Consider the following 16312-nt stretch of genomic DNA (forward strand, 5'->3'; position numbering starts at 1 on the left):
TCCGGAATGCAATGACACTTTTCTGAGATGGGGACTCTGACAGGTACAGTTGCTCAGACCTACAATTCCAACATTTTAGAGGCTGAAGTAGGAGGATCACTTGAAGCCAGGGGTTCAAGGCCAGCCTGGGCAACATGGCAACACCCCATCTCTAAAAAAGTAATAATCATAACAAATGATCTGGAGGTGGTGGCAGGTGCCTATAGTCCCAGCTACCTAGGAGGCTGAGGTGGCAGGATCACTTGAGCTTAGGAGTTCAGGGCCAGCTTGGGAAACATAGTGACCCTATCTCTACTAAAATAAAAAATTAGTGGAGTGTGATGGTGAATGCCTGCAGTCCTAGCTACTCGGGAGGCTGAGGCAGGAGGATTGCTAAAGCCCAGGAGGTCGAGGCTGCAGTGATCTATGATCACACCACTGTACTCCAGCCTGGGTGACAGAGTGAGACCCTGTTTCTTAAAAAACAAAGCAACAAGCTGACACCAGATTGCTTCTTTGTAAAACTACTGCAGAAATATGCTTTTTGAGCTTTGAAGTTTTGTGATCCTTCTCGGAGTCTGATGTTCTGTTTATATTTCTGTTTAGTATAGAAGTAAAAAGCCAGGGGAGTGAATGTCTTTGAAAAGAAAGGGGTCTTTATTCAGGAGTCACTGGTAGAATTTCAAGCTTTTAGAATTTGAGCATGTACTCCCCTGTGAAGGCTATGGAGTAGTCAGCCCAGGTTATCTTGAAGGATGTTGACAACTTTCTGAAAGTCTAATTAATTTGGGTTGGTATTGTGACTCAATTAGGGCTGATTGAGCTTTTCCAAAGGGATTGCACGTGTGCAGGTCTCTTAGGAGAGACTGTTGATCAGAGGTTTGTGGAGCTTGCAATTAAGACAGTAACATGTCCTAAGAAGTGAAGAGTGAAGAATCCCTGAATGACTGGGCTCCAAAAAAAAGTACATGAGTCTAGAACCCACTCCCTGGCAATTCTATACTTGTAGGCAGCTGTCCCCCTTAAGGTTTCTATTTCAGAAAATACAGATGATTATTTTACCCCCTCATTCTCAATCTATAGGACATCTTTGTCATCTCTGTTCTGTTGGGTGTTTTAGGCACTCACTTATGTTTAAAAAGATGTACCGAGTGCTCATTATGTGCAAAATCTATGGTAAGCAGCTGGAGGAGGGGAAGCACAATAATGAACAAGGCACGGTCCATCTCTGGTGAAGAACGCAGCCTCTGAGCGAACAGGCGTGCATACCAATAACATAGGAAACAATGCAGTGTGCTGACTGCACACTGGGTGGCCTCAAGATGCCAAATAGAATCCTGACATCAGTGCTCCTCTTCAATTCCGTCTTGTCAATATTAGAAGACCTAACTGATCTGGGGGTAGAGGCTGCTTTTGGTTTACAGCATGGTTTCCGCTTAATTGGGGAACATGCTTTTGGACAATTAAGTGAAGAGCATTGTCTGGTAGTCAGATCTGTGTTCTCGATTTTGACCCAGCTGTTACTGGATATCTGGATGATCGGGATGGAGTCTCTCAGTCTCTTAGAAATTCTGTTTCCTCATCTACATAATGAAGGATCTGGAGTAGGAGGAGGTGTCAGAAGCTGGATCCAGGATGCTCTCTGTAGCAAACAGAGAGGCTGGGCAATAACCAATCACCTTTGGCAGGTAGTTTGACTCAGCGCTGCCTGCAGGGTTATGTAAAATACTGCTTCAGAGCTGAAATGGCTCCAGCACCAGAAGAGGGGCTATGGTGCCTGTGTTAAAACGCTGCTCCTCTCCTTGACTGAGCACCTCATAGGCTGAAATCTCAAGCAAAAGAAAGCAACTTTGCTATTTTTTAAACCTTAGAATTTAAAAAAATCTGGAGGGCAAATGTTTGGAGCCATTTTATTTCCAATTATATTTGCTTACAAACACCATACAAAGTGGAAGAAGTACCCATGGAGGTCCGGGAAGTAACCACTAGCTAAGTGCTCTTAAAAACAGACAAACACTAACAAACGAACAATGAAATTGAAATTGCTGATGGCTTCATTAAGTAGGGAAGGATTTCTAATGTGCATTAATTTGGCATCTTTTTCCTGTCCACCAGTAACAATTAGTCTCCATGTCTATGAGTTGTGCATGTAGTCTGGCCCCAAGAGTGTGTGTGTGTGTGTGTGTGTGTGTGCGCGTGTGAGAGAGAGAGAGAGAGAGAGAGAGAGAGAGAGAATGTGTATACACTCAGGAGACTTTCTGCTCTGCAGCTCATACCCAAGAGAGAAAAGATTCCTCGTTTGTGGAAGATCTTTTCTGACAGATCGCTGGGAAACAGGCACAAAATGCTGTGTATTCTTCTTTATTCCTCATGAGGTTCATGCAAATGTTTTTTATTTGTTTAGCTTTTAGTGGGACATTAAGTCCTGAACTCTGAGTTGGTGCTCCCTTCCTTGCCTTCACTCTCTCTCTTTCTTTCCTTCCTCCCTTCCTCCCTGCCTTCCTTCCCTTCTTTCTCCCTTCCTTCTTGCATCTCTCTGTCCTTTGATACTTTTTGGACATAAAAAGTTAGGCTTATTCCAGTTTTAAGGTGAAGGTGAAGGCAGGGTTCCCTCCCCTTCCCTCTCACTTCTTATGTGTGACCACACACCTGAGTGAATGAGCACCTCACCCCAGTCATTTACTTGGTATTTAGCCTTTTTTCACTGTTTCAACAGAGCATAGAGGCTCTCCCTGACCCATCCCACCAGGCTCAGCGAATGCTGGGTTAATGGATAGTACAGTTAAAAGCTCTTCTGCATTTGCAGAGCTGTTATCCACCTCTGAGAACAGGAGACCCACAGAGAAAGTTTTAGTTTTTAAAAACTAGCCCCTTTTGAGATAATGGTTGAGATGTAAAAATATAATGACTGGAGCTGGTCACACAGCAACCAAGCAGAAGACCCCAAACAATCAAATAAACAAACATTAAAATGATCAATTCATGAAATTTCTTAAATTATTCGTCTAAATGGCCTGTAGCTCTAGAATGTACAGTTGAACAGTCAGGCTTCCGTTCACTGCACAGCCCTCCCCACATCCCTCTCCAAGCCAAAACGTTCTAGAACAGTGTTACTCCAAGTGGTATCCAAGGGAGGCGGCACCAACATCTGCTGGGAGCTTGTGAGAAATAAAAATTTGGGGATCCTCTCAGACCTACTGAATCGGGATCCCTGGGGCTGGGGTCCGGGGATCTTTTTCCCCTAAGCCCTCCAGGAAGGTTTATGCACATCTCAGCTTGAGAAGCCCTGTTCTCAAAGGCACATAAGTAAAACCAGGAATCTGGAGCATCCTGGCAGGGCAGGTGGCCTGTGCTTTCCAAGAAACACACTAAAGACTGTATCTCGTATGGAAGCTTTCCAAAGTGCTCAGGCAGCGCGTCCCTAGCGGTGCATTGTGTATCCCAGTTTCCACATATGTAGGGAGGAGGGTTCCACAGTAAACAAACAAATATGGCAGGTGTGCTTTCTGGATAGATTGAGGATAAGAGCTAGAAAAAGATGTGCGAAGTAGAGATGGGTGGAAAATAAACGTCTTTGCTTCCTTGCCATCATCTTCACATTGTTGTAGTTAGCACTTGGACCCAGAAATGTGGGTGCATTTGGTCTTTATTGAAGGAATGCCTGGAATATATTAGGCAACTATTAAAAGTCTGTTGAGAAAAGTCTGAATGAAAGCAACTGGACAGGCTTCTAACCCGTTCTGTCACTTACCAGCGATGTGACCATATTCAGATTACTTAACCTCTGTGAACCTCACTTACCTCATCTGTAGAAGGGGAATGATGAGACTTTCCTTGTACAGTTGTGAGAGTTCAGTGTGATCATGGTTCTGAAATGTTAAGCATGATGACTTCTCCATAGAGGCAGTCAATAAAAAATAGCTATTCTAATTATTTTTGCTCTAACATAATATTAAATTCATTGAGAAAACATGCATTTCATGCCTCTTATGTGCCAGAGATGGTGTCAGCTTCTTGATCCCACGGGCAGCTTGAGTTTGTGGATTGGAGGTAGAATTAGAATTGCCAGTAGGGCTTCTTTGAATCCCATAATACTCGTCCCCTTTGCCTCATGAGCTTTTGGCAGCCCCTCTTCAAACCTCCCCATGCATGTGCGGGAATTCCATTGAGGATGTAGTTTTTAAAAGCCCAGAAGGTAAATTTGATATATTCCCTTTTGTGTGTGTGTAAGTCCCTGCAATATTTCTATACCAAACTAACTAGACCAATATTTCTGGATACTTGATTTTCAAAATCTTTTAGACTATGGACTGGTGTTCATGGGGGTTTTTTGGGGGATGGGATACGGAGTCTCACTCTGTCGCCCAAGCTGGAGCGCAGTGGCATGATCTTGGCTCACTGCAACCTCCACCTCACAGGTTCAAGCGATTCTCCGGCTTCAGCCTCCTGAGTAGCTGGGATTACAGGCACCCACCACCACACCTGGCTAATTTTTGCATTTTTAGTAGAGACGGGGTTTCACCATGTTGGTCAGGCTCAACTCCTGACCTCGCGATTTGCCCCCCTCTGCCTCCCAAAGTGCCGAGATTATAAGCATGAGCCACTGTGCCCGGCTACATGAGGTTTTATAATACTTCTCCTGTATTAAAGGATTCCTTTGTGAATGCTAAACCTTCATCCTGTTAGGGGCACACTTCTTTTGTCTACCCCTTAATGGAAATTTCTTGCTGATTTCTTATAATAGTTGCAGATACAGGCTCCACCTTGATTTTCTGTTTACTTAATTCAGCTTCTCCTTGATAAAATAGGAAAGAACGTTGGAATAGGAGTTGTAAACCCAGGCTCTCCTTACTCTTCTGCTATCACATCCTAGGAATAAGAAGTCACGCAATCTCAGAGCTCACCATTTTTATGTCTGGTGTAGGGTTTGATCATAGGCTCTCTCATGTCCTTTCTGGTGCAAAGACTTTAAGAATCTTCAAGTCCTAATACAACTATAATATATCACCTTGCTATGTATATACTAATGAAGTAGAGATCATTGAAGAATATTACGTTAATCACACTACTGAAGTATAATTAGCATATCAAATGGTTGCCAATAAAATGTCACAACTGGAAATAGTTTGTTCTCTACTTAATTTCTCTACATAAATCTTACTTAGCCCCAGTTATTTTTAGAATTTTTTAGAGACAGGGTCTTGCTCTGTTGCCCAGGTTAGAGTGCAGTGCAGTAGCATGATCATAGCTCACTGCAGCCTTGAACTCCTGGGCTCAAGAGATCCTCCTGCCTTGGCCTCCTGAATATTTGGAATTACAGGTACAAACCACTGTGGCCACCTCCAGTTATTTGTTTAAAAGCATTTATTTCACAGATTTTGCAAAAGAAAAGCTCTGATCCTGATGCTATTCTCATCACGAATTTCAAAGCAGTGATTTGTTTCTGGATCAAAGAAGTTTTGGCATCACTATTAGTATATGTATCCTGGAGTTTAGGAATGTAATTTCCATTCTTCTCCTCTATCTGGTCTTGGAACACATTCACCAGCTTATTTTCTCCAGTTGTTCGGGGATACAAGAGGACTCTGGTTTTTGGGACAGCATTTTTCATAAATAGAGAACTTAAAATAAATTGTTGTTGTGCTCTTGTATTTTTCCAAGCCTGGGAACTGAGCTAGGTTCAAGCCCACCCTGATGCCAGCTACATCAGGGCTCCTGGGCCTTGAACTGTCACCTACGCTCCACTCCCTGCTGTACCAGCTGCACTGCTCATTCATAGTGACCCAGATTCCTTTCTTATGTAAGCATCCTCCATCAAATAACTAGAGGGAGAAAGTCAGCCGCAGGCAGCATGTACAGCCGCGGCGTGTTCTTGGAGGTTCTGTGGATGCTCAGGTGGATGCCAATATTCTGCTCACTGTTCCAAGAATTCTAGACACAGGTCTTTCCCTTTCTGTCATTAGATGTGTATCAATCTCAAAAAATTACAATTTTCTTAGCACCCTTGACTTCTTGAAGGGTCATACAAAGAAAACCAAAGTGAAATAAAAATGAAATGACAAAACAGCAGGTCCTTCTGTCATTTCTCTTCCCATTTTCCCAAACTGTTCGCCACCTCCTTGCCTTTCAGTTACTCAGGATTGTTTTGTATTGGATATATTATGTTCTGTATGATGACTCCTTAAGCCACTGAAGTACAGGAATAATAGTCACTAACCTGGATTGAGCAATCACTGTCTATGTGTCAGGCCTGCATGTTGTTTACACGTATGAACTTACCGCATCCCATAACCCTATGGAGCAGATGCTGTTAGGACCTGCATCTTACAAGTGAGAGAACTGAGGCACAGAGAGGTTAAGTCTCTTGCCCAAGCTCACACTTAGCTGGTATGGATTAGAGCCAGGACAGAATCCCAGAATTCAGGGGTCAAAGAGTAGTCACTCTTTCCAACTACCTGAGGTCTGTTGGGGGAAACTGGGGGGGGCACTCCAGTTGCCTGGGCTTGGGGAGGGAGCAGGGTCTGGGGTACATGGGGCCCCAGCAGAGGAAACACAGCTAATGCAAAGCATGTCACCCTGAGAGATGCTGGGAGACACAAATGAGCCTTTCAGAAATAAACCAGCATCCTGTGTTTCGAACCAACTGCAGTTCATGGACAAGTAGGAGGGTCCTGGTGGAGGGAAAGGGGAAAGATGGAGGAAGAGGACAAAAAGGAAAGAGAACAGGAGAACAGGGAGAGGGGGCAGGGAAAGATGCTGAGGAGTCAGGGAAAGGAGCAGATGAAAAGCTTGCTGGGAGGAGGTGGGAGGTAGATAGAAGGGGAGAAACAGTGTGGAGCTGGCTCTATTCTATGCAATAGGCTAGGATTTTACAGTTGTGCTTGGATTTGTTTGCTTGGTCACATAAGCAGGAAAGGTGGGCCAGGTGGGTGGGTGGGGAAACAAGTGGTCTGTCTACAGAAGCCCGCTGCTACCATCTGCTCCAGGCAAGAGGAGGGGCTCCTGCAGCAGTGCCCTCTACCACCTTCTCCCTTCCATTGTTCAGACTAAAGTATCTCTTTGTTCAGTGCAGGCTCTGGGAATATAAAAAGGGTTGGGGGAGATTGGGGCTGAGAGGGGTGGGCATACAAAGTGGGTGAGCAGAGGAGGAGGGGTGAGGGCAGGTGCAGTCTGCACAAGCCTTTGTGATCTGTGTCTATTGGGGCGTCTTTCCACAATCTGTTCTCTGTTGCATCTCAGGTCCAGACCCTCCCAGGAAGGGCCCATGAGGGCAGGGCCATTCTCCCTTCCTTTCCCATCTCTCAAGCACTTCCCTTGAAATTCCAGGCAACTTTCAAGTTTCTTTCGGTTTTCCTCTCACTTTTTCTGAGCCTGCCCTGAAAATGCAGGCCACCACATTTTGGGCTGAGGCTGCCTGAGAGAACATAGCATCTTTGCAAGGCCACTCAGCTGTTCTTCATTACAGCATCCCCTGGACATGGTTGGAAAGGATGCCTTTCTGCTCACACTTCAGCTCTTTTTACATGAAAAAGCCACTCCACTGGGCCATCAGTGCTGTGGGAGAGAAGAGACTTTAGGCAGGTTCCAAGTTGTTGGTGGCACATAATGGCCTCAGTTCTCGCCACAGAAAACGTGACAGCAGGTGTCCTTTTGCTGGAGAATCTCTAGGTCTGTGAGCCAAATGGTACACTTGCTGGGCCATGGTATGTGTGTGATGTGTTTGCCTGATTTGGGCTTACTGTCTATCTCTCCTTTGGAGGCCTGCCAGCCATCACCAGAGGAGAGAGGAGGGTGGCTATGAAGTCACGCACATGTGTGTGCAAATCCACTTCTCACCTTTTACTGGTCAAGTGACTACAGACTAACTCTCCATGTCTCACTTTCCTTATTTATAAAACACACTTTGCTAAGAGCTAACACTTATTGACTGCTTATAATGAACTACTAGGCACTTTTACATGGCTTGCCTCATTTAATCCTTATAACAGCCCAATTCAGTAGATTCTGACATTGTTCATTATTCCCAGTTTAGAGATGAGAACACAAGGGCTTGGAGATGTTAAGGCACTTTTCCAAGGTCATGCAGAATTCAAACCCAGGCTGTATGACTCCAGAGCCTCTGTCTGCTTAGGAGCCATGATGTAAGGATTGAGTTAATGTATATAAACTGGGCAGCACAGAACTCAGTGATGACATTGACATTGACATTGACGAGGAGAAGGATGGAATCGTGGAACTGTGAAAATCAATCCGCTAAGAGCTATGTCTGATACAGGCTAATCTAAGTTGCCATGAGGACATGGAACGGAGTGCTAACTCTACCTGGGAAAGCTCATCATATTCAACCCCTTCAGTTTACAGATGAGGATACTGGGGCCTAGTGAAGTTGAGTATGTTGTCCAAAGTCACACAGTTAATGATGGGGTTGATTTTGGTCAGAACTGGTGCTGCCAGCTGAGACCCGTGGTGCTTCTGCCTCAGCAGGCTGCCAGGTAATGAGAGCTGGCTATGAGTTCACCACACATCTCCAACTCCAAATCTCCATCCCCCGCTGAGTCAGCCTTAACTGCTTACGGTGTAACTTGGTTGAACTCTCCTGCCCATGTACACCCTGTTTCTATGTAGACATATGCTCAGATACCCCTCCGCCTTCCACCGTGACTTTTCTCAGTTTCTCTCCACCCCACCTGGAAATGTCACCATCTATGGTGTCACTTGTGACCTCTTTGTCTTGCCCTACAGTGGGGATCCTCTCCCTCCACTTCAGTGGTCACTGGCACAGGCATCCCTCAGGCTACTGTCACACAGAGCTAGAGGCTAGACCTTCTACATGCATGAGAATGCTGGCTTTGCAGTTTAGCATCCTTGCCACTTACTGTGTGACCTTGGGGAAGTTATTTAGCTTCTCTAAGCTTTGTTCTTTTCTCCTAAAAAGTGGTGAAAATATCAGGACCTAAGCTATAGATGTGCTATGAGAAGCCAGTACTGTAAGATTCATAAACCACTAGGTGTGGTGCCGGGCCCAAAGTAAGTGTGCTATCAATGCTTGCTGATGTTACTTTAAAATTCTTTCTCTGGGTTCAACTTTTTTTTTTAACTTTCTTCTTATCATTCACCCCTTCCTCTATGTCCCAATTGCCACTTGCTAAATCCTTGCTATTCTCCAGCTTCAAGGACCATCTGCCGGCCTGGAACTGATGGGTCCTCTCTTTGAATGATTGATGCACCATCAAATTAAAAGTTCTTGCTCCCTTTTTGATGCACTGTAACTCCTCCAGGAATCTAAGTCTAAGCCTTTACAATTGTTTGACTGTTTTTTTTTTTTTTTTTTTTTTGAGACGGAGTCTTGCTCTGTCACCCAAGCTGGAGTGCAGTGGCGCGATCCTGGCTCACTGCAAGCTCCGCCTCCTGGGTTCACGCCATTCTCCTGCCCCAGCCTCCCGAGTAGCTGGGACTACAGGCGCCCGCCACTGCGCCCGGCTCATTTTTTGTATTTTTAGTAGAGACGGGGTTTCACCGTGGTCTCGATCTCCTGACCTTGTGATCCGCCCGCCTCGGCCTCCCAAAGTGCTGGGATTACAGGCGTGAGCCACCGCGCCCGGCTTGTTTTTTTTTTTTTTTTAATCACATTCTTATTTACTTTTCCAAGGTCGCTGTTCCAAACCCTTCCCACTCTCTTAGACTTCCCCACTATAGTCCACTCTGCATTTATAATTACTCAATTGATTATTTTAAATTATCACTTAATGTTGGTTACACTAGACTCGCCTCTAAATTCAATGAGGTGGTGACTTTATCTCATTTGTTTGTGCCATAGCCCCAAAACCTAGCACATGGGTGCAGCCCACATTCACAGTGACCTTATCCCAAATTAATAACAAAGATTAAGGCTATCCCACTTGACATATCTCAAATATGTCCCTTTTCTGGCTGTTTTTCTCTATCTTCCTCTACCTCTCTCTTTTTTTCTTTGCCTTTGTCCTTAAGGAAAAGAAGTTCTTTCACTTTTTCTTGGTCCCTCTCCTCTAAAATTTCTCTTCAGCAAATACTATTCTTTTGCTTCTTTTAATCTCCCATTTTCAATGCCCTTTCCTTTCTGTCTGCACACACATCAGGAGAGATCTTGCTTTGGAGTCACACGGACCTGGCTGGGAATCTTGGCCTTGCTCTTGCTGGTTGTGTAATTGGGCCATGTATTCCACTTCTCTAAGCTTTAATTTCTTCCTGCGGAAAGTGGAGTGATATTATCTGTGGATCAGCGTTGTGAAAATAAATTGGGCTAATGTTTTGTAAAGTCCTGAGCAAAGAGCATGGTGTATAGTAAATAAGTAAAATTCCTTGCCCCAAATCCTAACTAAATAAGTAAAAACAACACCTACCTCTCCTAGGCCCTACCATCTTCTCCAGCTAACGTCAGACAGACTTTCAGGTTCCTGCCTGAAATGAGAAACTTCCCTGCTTTCACACATAGTCCTTCTTTTTGCTCCTCATCATATTTCTTCTACCTTCCTGGGTGCAACATTTTGTCAATTAGATTCTTTTCTCGAACTTCAATTCCTGCTGCTCAACTGGTCTTTTCTGATCAGATCAACATTTACACATACCCAAGTCTATCTTTTTTGTTTGTTTGCTTGAGACAGATTCTCACTCTGTTGCCCAGGCTGGAGTGCAGTGGTGCGATCTTGGCTCACTGCGACCTCCACCTCCCAGGTTCAAGTGGTTTTCCTGTCTCAGCCTCCTGAGTAGCTGGGATTATAGGCACATGCCACTGCACCCAGCTAATTTTTGTATTTTTAGTAGAGATGGGGTTTCACCATGTTGGTCAGGCTGGTCTCAAACTCCTGACCTCGTGATCCACTCTCCTCAGCCTCCCAAAGTGCTGGGATTACAGGTGTGAGCCACTGTGCCCGGCCCTACCCAAGTCTATCTTAAAAAAAAAAAAAAATCTCTTTCCTGACCTCATGTTTCCTTCCAGCTATGCTGTCTTATTTCTCTACTTTTTTATCTACGAAATTTGTTGCAAGCATCATCTGAATGACTGTTTCCACTTCCTTCAGTCTCATTCACCACCGTACATACCATGGGACAGCTAGTGCCCCATTACACCATGAAAACTCTTCCTGCCAACGCTTGCTGAATCTAGTGACTGTTTCTCAGACTGTATCTAGCTTGACCTCTGGGCAGCACTAGACACAGTGACCACTTCCTTCTTGAAATGTTCTCTTCCTGCCTTTTGTAGTCCTGCAAAATTCTTCCGTTTCTCTGGCTCTTTCACAGGCCTCTTGGTGTATGCTATCCTATAAGCAGGCCTGGTCATTTTCAGCTGTATTATTATTAAATGTTAGTCTTAGTGAACTACTTCCAGTTACCCAAGTAAACTTTCTTAATTCTAGGCCTTCATTCCTGTGGTTCCCTCTCGCTGAAATTCTCTTCTCCTTCCTCTCCTTCCTTGCCTTGCTTAGTTTCCCTCTCCTCTACTTCCCATGTCAGCTTAGAAGCCTCTTCCTCCCACAGGTCTTCCCTTCGCTCCTCAGGGCTGGCAAAGGCACCCCTTCTGGGTCCTTCATGACCCCTCTGCTTTCTCTATCCTGTAACTTATCACACTACAGCATAATCATCATAATTATGTTTTCTTGGCTCAAGCTTGCCCTTGATGGCAAATTCTGTGAAGCCACGATTGTATCTGCTTTTAGCGCATAGCGTAGCCTGAGTCACATAACAAGTGAATGAATGAATGAAGATTCATTCATTATTGCTATGTTGGATTGAAAGTGAGTGTACCTTATATGAAGTTTTCAATGCTACATATTGTTACCTGTTAAAACTGGGCAAGTCCCTTTTCTTAGCATCGGTTTCCTCATCTGTAAGATGAGATGTAAAGCAAGCCTCCTGAGAGCACTTTGCAGAAGTTATCTCTACTCATCCACACAAAGACCCAACAGAGTTGAAACCTGGATTTAAGGAGGTGACGCCTGTACCTCATCTAGCACAGGGCCAGACAGTTTCCTTGGCAAGGCTATCTTTACCAGTACCATGAAAGAAGGCAGAAAGGTAATATTCTTTCCTTGTCTATAACTACATTCACCTTGCTCATAAGCACCTGTTTCTGTTCGGTTAGAAATTAAAATCTGACACAAACAACCTTAAACTCTCCCGTTCGAAGAATGTAGTCTCTTCTGGTTTAAAACCAACCACAGGCTCTTCTGAGTTGCTTTTCCAAGTCACTTTCCAGTTACTCTTTTAGATAAACACACGGTCTTTTAGGGCTCCCTCATTCCCCTCCTCATTCACTGAATACAGTGGAAAGTGTGTTAAGATGGAGGCGGAGAGGGAACCTCTGGCCTACGGTCCCTCGGGTCCTCACTGTGTCCACTGATAGTGAAATCGTGGACTGGTCACTGCTCAGAGTCCCCCCTTGCTAAACCAGCCCTTCACTGAGTTCTCAAGGGCACTGGGTCTTCTGCAAGGAGAAAACCTCCTCCAAGAGCACTGAGGCTTCTACAGCTCCAGCCATTTTTCCCTTCGACCTCTGCCAATAGCCTCTGCCTCAGGGGCCCCTCCTGCAAGCAGTGGGGATCTCCTGGCAGGGAGGCTGGTTCTCTAATCCAAGTTCCCTCTAGAGCCTGTGGAGACTTCTGGATCTTCTCCATGGAGGGGACAGAGTGAGGGAGGGGTGACAAAGAGAGTTTCCTTGAGAGATTTCATGGGCAAGGATTTTAAGATTTTGTTCTCTTACAGTACCAATGGTCCCCGACTTACTATGGTTCGACTTACGATTTTTCAGCTTTATGATGGTGTGAAAGTGATACATATTCAGTGGAAACCATACTTCAAATTTTGCATTTGGATCTTTTCCCAGGCTAGCAATATGTGATGTGATACTCTCTTGCAATGCTGGGCCAAATAATCTAACACAATGTCTGTTTTATAATAAAGTGCTGAATAGCTCATGTAATTTACTAAATACTGTACCAAAAGTGTTCTGAGCACATTTAGGGTAGGCTCAGCTGAGCTGTGATGTTCAGTAGGTTAGGTTTATTAAGTGCATTTTTGACTCTTGGTATTTTCAATCTGTGATGGATTTTTCAGGACATACCCCCATCATAAGTTGAGAAGCATCTGTGCTTTGTTACATTAGTAGATGCTTTAAAAGACATTACTGAATTGAATGAATGATTCTCAGTCCATCTCTGCCTAAACATTGCTGTGTCATTGTTTCATTTTGATTTTCAGTTTATCTCAGATTTCTAATCCCTTCTTCCAGAGTTTTGAATCCAGTGTAGTAATGGGAGCAGGAGGTGCCCTGAGCAGACCTCTCATATGAGTCTAAACTACGTTACTCTCCTCTTCTCTTTCAGTACGGAACAATTTTATTTTCCACCTGCCTGACAGGAAGTAACTTTACATTATATTCTACTTTCTCTATACTTTATGGTTTAGAGTTAAGGTGATCATGTGTTCGGGTTTTGCCTGTGGTGGTCATGGTTTATAACTATTGTCTGCATGTAATTAACAGTAATGCAGGCTTCACTCTCAAAATGACCTGGTTTGGATAGTAAATTACATGGTCATCTTTCTTTTCTTTTTCTTTTTTTAAAGATAGGGTATCGCTCTGTCACCTGGGCTGGAGTGCAGTGGTGTGATCACAGCTCGCTAAAATCTCAACCTCTGGGGTTCAGGTGATCCTCCCACCTCAACTTCCCGAATAGCTGGGCACACGCCACCACACCTGGCTAATTTTTGTATTTTTGGAGAGATAGGGTTTTGCCATGTTGCCCAGGCTGGTCTCAAACTCCTGGGCTCAAGCAGGCTGTTCACCTCAGCCTCCAAATGTTGAGACTACAGGTGTGAGCAACTGTGCCCGACCATTCCTACTTTTCAAAATGAGTTTAAGCTCAGGCTTCCAAACTTAAATCTCCTTGTGACTTAAAGCTCAGTGTTGGGAGCCACCCAAAAACCTTTCTCTTAAGTTCCTGGCTCTTGCAAGTAAAGGTCTTGGCTTTTATGATACTGTTCTAGTATAGACATTAAAATATCTATTTTGAAAGACAAAGATATACAATGACTTTTTTATTCAGAGAAATGAAAACATTTCAAGAAAGTAAAAGTAAGCATTTGAATGTATCAACAGCCTAGCACCAGCAATCCATCGAATGACCCTGGCCAGTGCACAGTCCTGGTGGATAGTGGTGGACGTCAGATGCCCAGGTCATCCTGTCATCTAGGATTAAGAGTTGTTAACATTTTGTTCTTCTAGGAAATTTTAGAAAAGAAATAAAAGATTATTGCCAGCATCTTTTATAACCAGCAGAACACTTCTTTATTCTAGGTTGTATGTGCCCTTCGCCTGAGGACAGTTTATAGAAAACTATAGCTGTTATTTGATTAGAGGGGAGTGTGTTGAGGTTGAAATAACTTATAAAAAATATTTTTAAATAAAAACATTAACTGGATGCATAAGCTATCAATAAATGTGATTTCCCTTTCTAACTCGACATGGTAACCCTGCTCATCTTGTGTTGGTTGGAAGCACTGCTTGACAATATGTATGATATTGATTAACAAAAATGAAAAGGCATATTAATTTGTTAAATCACTTGGCAGAAAAATTATGATCAATCTTAACTAAAACATAATTTGATAGGCAATGTCTTTTAAAATAAAGTATATATGGAAGAAAAACGTCAAAATACAGCACCTCAAATGTTTTTTTAAAAAGAGGCTTGCAACCCCATCCAGGTAACAGAATGACACTGCTGACTACATTTCAGTAGGTAGTTTACTTTCAGATTTTTTTGGTAGTAGCAAAGAATGAGACATTCACATTCCCTCTAGCTCATCTTGTAACAAGTTTTGTGTTTCCTCAGGATGGTTACTTGGATTAGGTTAGAGAACAAATAATTTGACCTAATTATTAAATAGCAACATAGCTCACCAATAGACCTAGGGAACAGACACCTGTGCCCCAAACATATTACTACACCTTCCTAAATGTGGCTTTGTAATATCATTATGACTCTTTATTTTATTTTATTTTATTTTTATTATTATTATTTTTAATGAGACATATTTTTGCTCTTGTCGCCCAGGCTGGAGTGTAATAGTGTGATCTCGGCTCACTGCAACCTCTGACTCCTGGGTTCAAGCGATTCTCCCACCTCAGCCTCCCAAGTAGCTGGAATTACAAGCATGCATCACCACACCCAACTAATATTTTGTATTTAGTAGAGATGAGGTTGTATCATGTTGGCCAGGCTGGTCTCGAACTCCTGACCTCAGATGGTCCACCTGCTTTTGCCTTCCCAGGTGCTGGGATTACAGGTGTGAGACACCGTGCCTGGCCCCATGACTTGAATAAGAAGCATGACTTGCCTCTGAGGACACTCGTGTGTCTAGGATAATGAAGTCTTCTTTTTTTTTTTTGAGATGGAGTCTCACTGTGTCACCCAGGCTGGAGTGCAGTGGCATGATCTCAGCTCACTGCAACCTCTGCCTCCCAAGTTTAAGTGATTCTCCTGCCTCTCTGCCAAGTAGCTGGAATTACAGAAATGTGCCACCACGCCCAGCTAATTTTTTTTGTATTTTTAGTAGAGATGGGGTTTCGCCATGTTGGCCAGGCTGGTCTCGAACTCCTGACCTCAGGTGATCCACCTGCCTCGGCCTCCCAAAGCGCTGGGATTACAGACGTGAACCACTGCACCCAGATGAGAATGGGGTCTTCAAGAGGGTGTGGAGGAGCAGTGAGCTTGGACAATTAGGGGCACCTTCACACTATTACTTCCTTTCTTTCTTCTACAGTTCTTAAACTTAAGCTGCTTCCTATCTCTCTTCTTTTCTTCCTCCCACATCCACAGATGGGGTGGCTGCATTCCGTGCCTTCTTGAAGACGGAGTTCAGTGAGGAGAACCTGGAGTTCTGGTTGGCCTGTGAGGAGTTCAAGAAGACCAGGTCAACAGCAAAACTGGTCTCTAAGGCCCATAGGATCTTTGAGGAGTTTGTGGATGTGCAGGCTCCACGGGAGGTGTGTTGGCAGCAGCGACCATCCTGTCTGTCCATGGCTTCTGGCCTGCATTTCTCTCTCAGAGAGGATCTGAGCCAGGCTTGATGAGGACTTTCTTATACAAAACTGAACCTCATCGCTCTGGTGGCCCTTGATGGAAAAAAAAAAAAAAAAAAAAAAAAAGGATCATTTTTAAGAAACAGAAACCCAGGGCTTCCATCAGAGGAGCTCCATTAGGAGTGTTTTCGTTGTCTGTCAGTTAAGCATGCGCTAGCAGGAACTGTGCTGCTACAGAGATTCTGCAAGAATAAATGCTACCGAGTCTATGTTCGT

General features: G+C 44.0%; 2 protein-coding genes across 7 annotated transcripts in view; both read left to right on the plus strand.

Annotated features, from left to right (window-relative positions):
* GLUL (glutamate-ammonia ligase) overlaps window positions 1-16312 on the plus strand; it is a 328058-nt gene that overhangs the window by 34150 nt on the left and 277596 nt on the right. The gene's annotated exons all lie outside the window — the stretch shown is intronic.
* RGS8 (regulator of G protein signaling 8) overlaps window positions 1-16312 on the plus strand; it is a 42912-nt gene that overhangs the window by 20589 nt on the left and 6011 nt on the right. For all 6 annotated transcript variants that reach the window (XM_050766565.1, XM_050766571.1, XM_050766556.1 and 3 more), the window contains one exon: window positions 15834-16000. In XM_050766565.1, coding sequence (XP_050622522.1) covers window positions 15834-16000 — 167 coding nt within the window. The remainder of the gene's footprint in view (window positions 1-15833; window positions 16001-16312) is intronic.

The sequence above is a fragment of the Macaca thibetana genome, chromosome 1, assembly GCF_024542745.1.
Source record: "Macaca thibetana thibetana isolate TM-01 chromosome 1, ASM2454274v1, whole genome shotgun sequence".
NCBI classification, from domain to species: Eukaryota; Metazoa; Chordata; class Mammalia; order Primates; family Cercopithecidae; genus Macaca; species Macaca thibetana.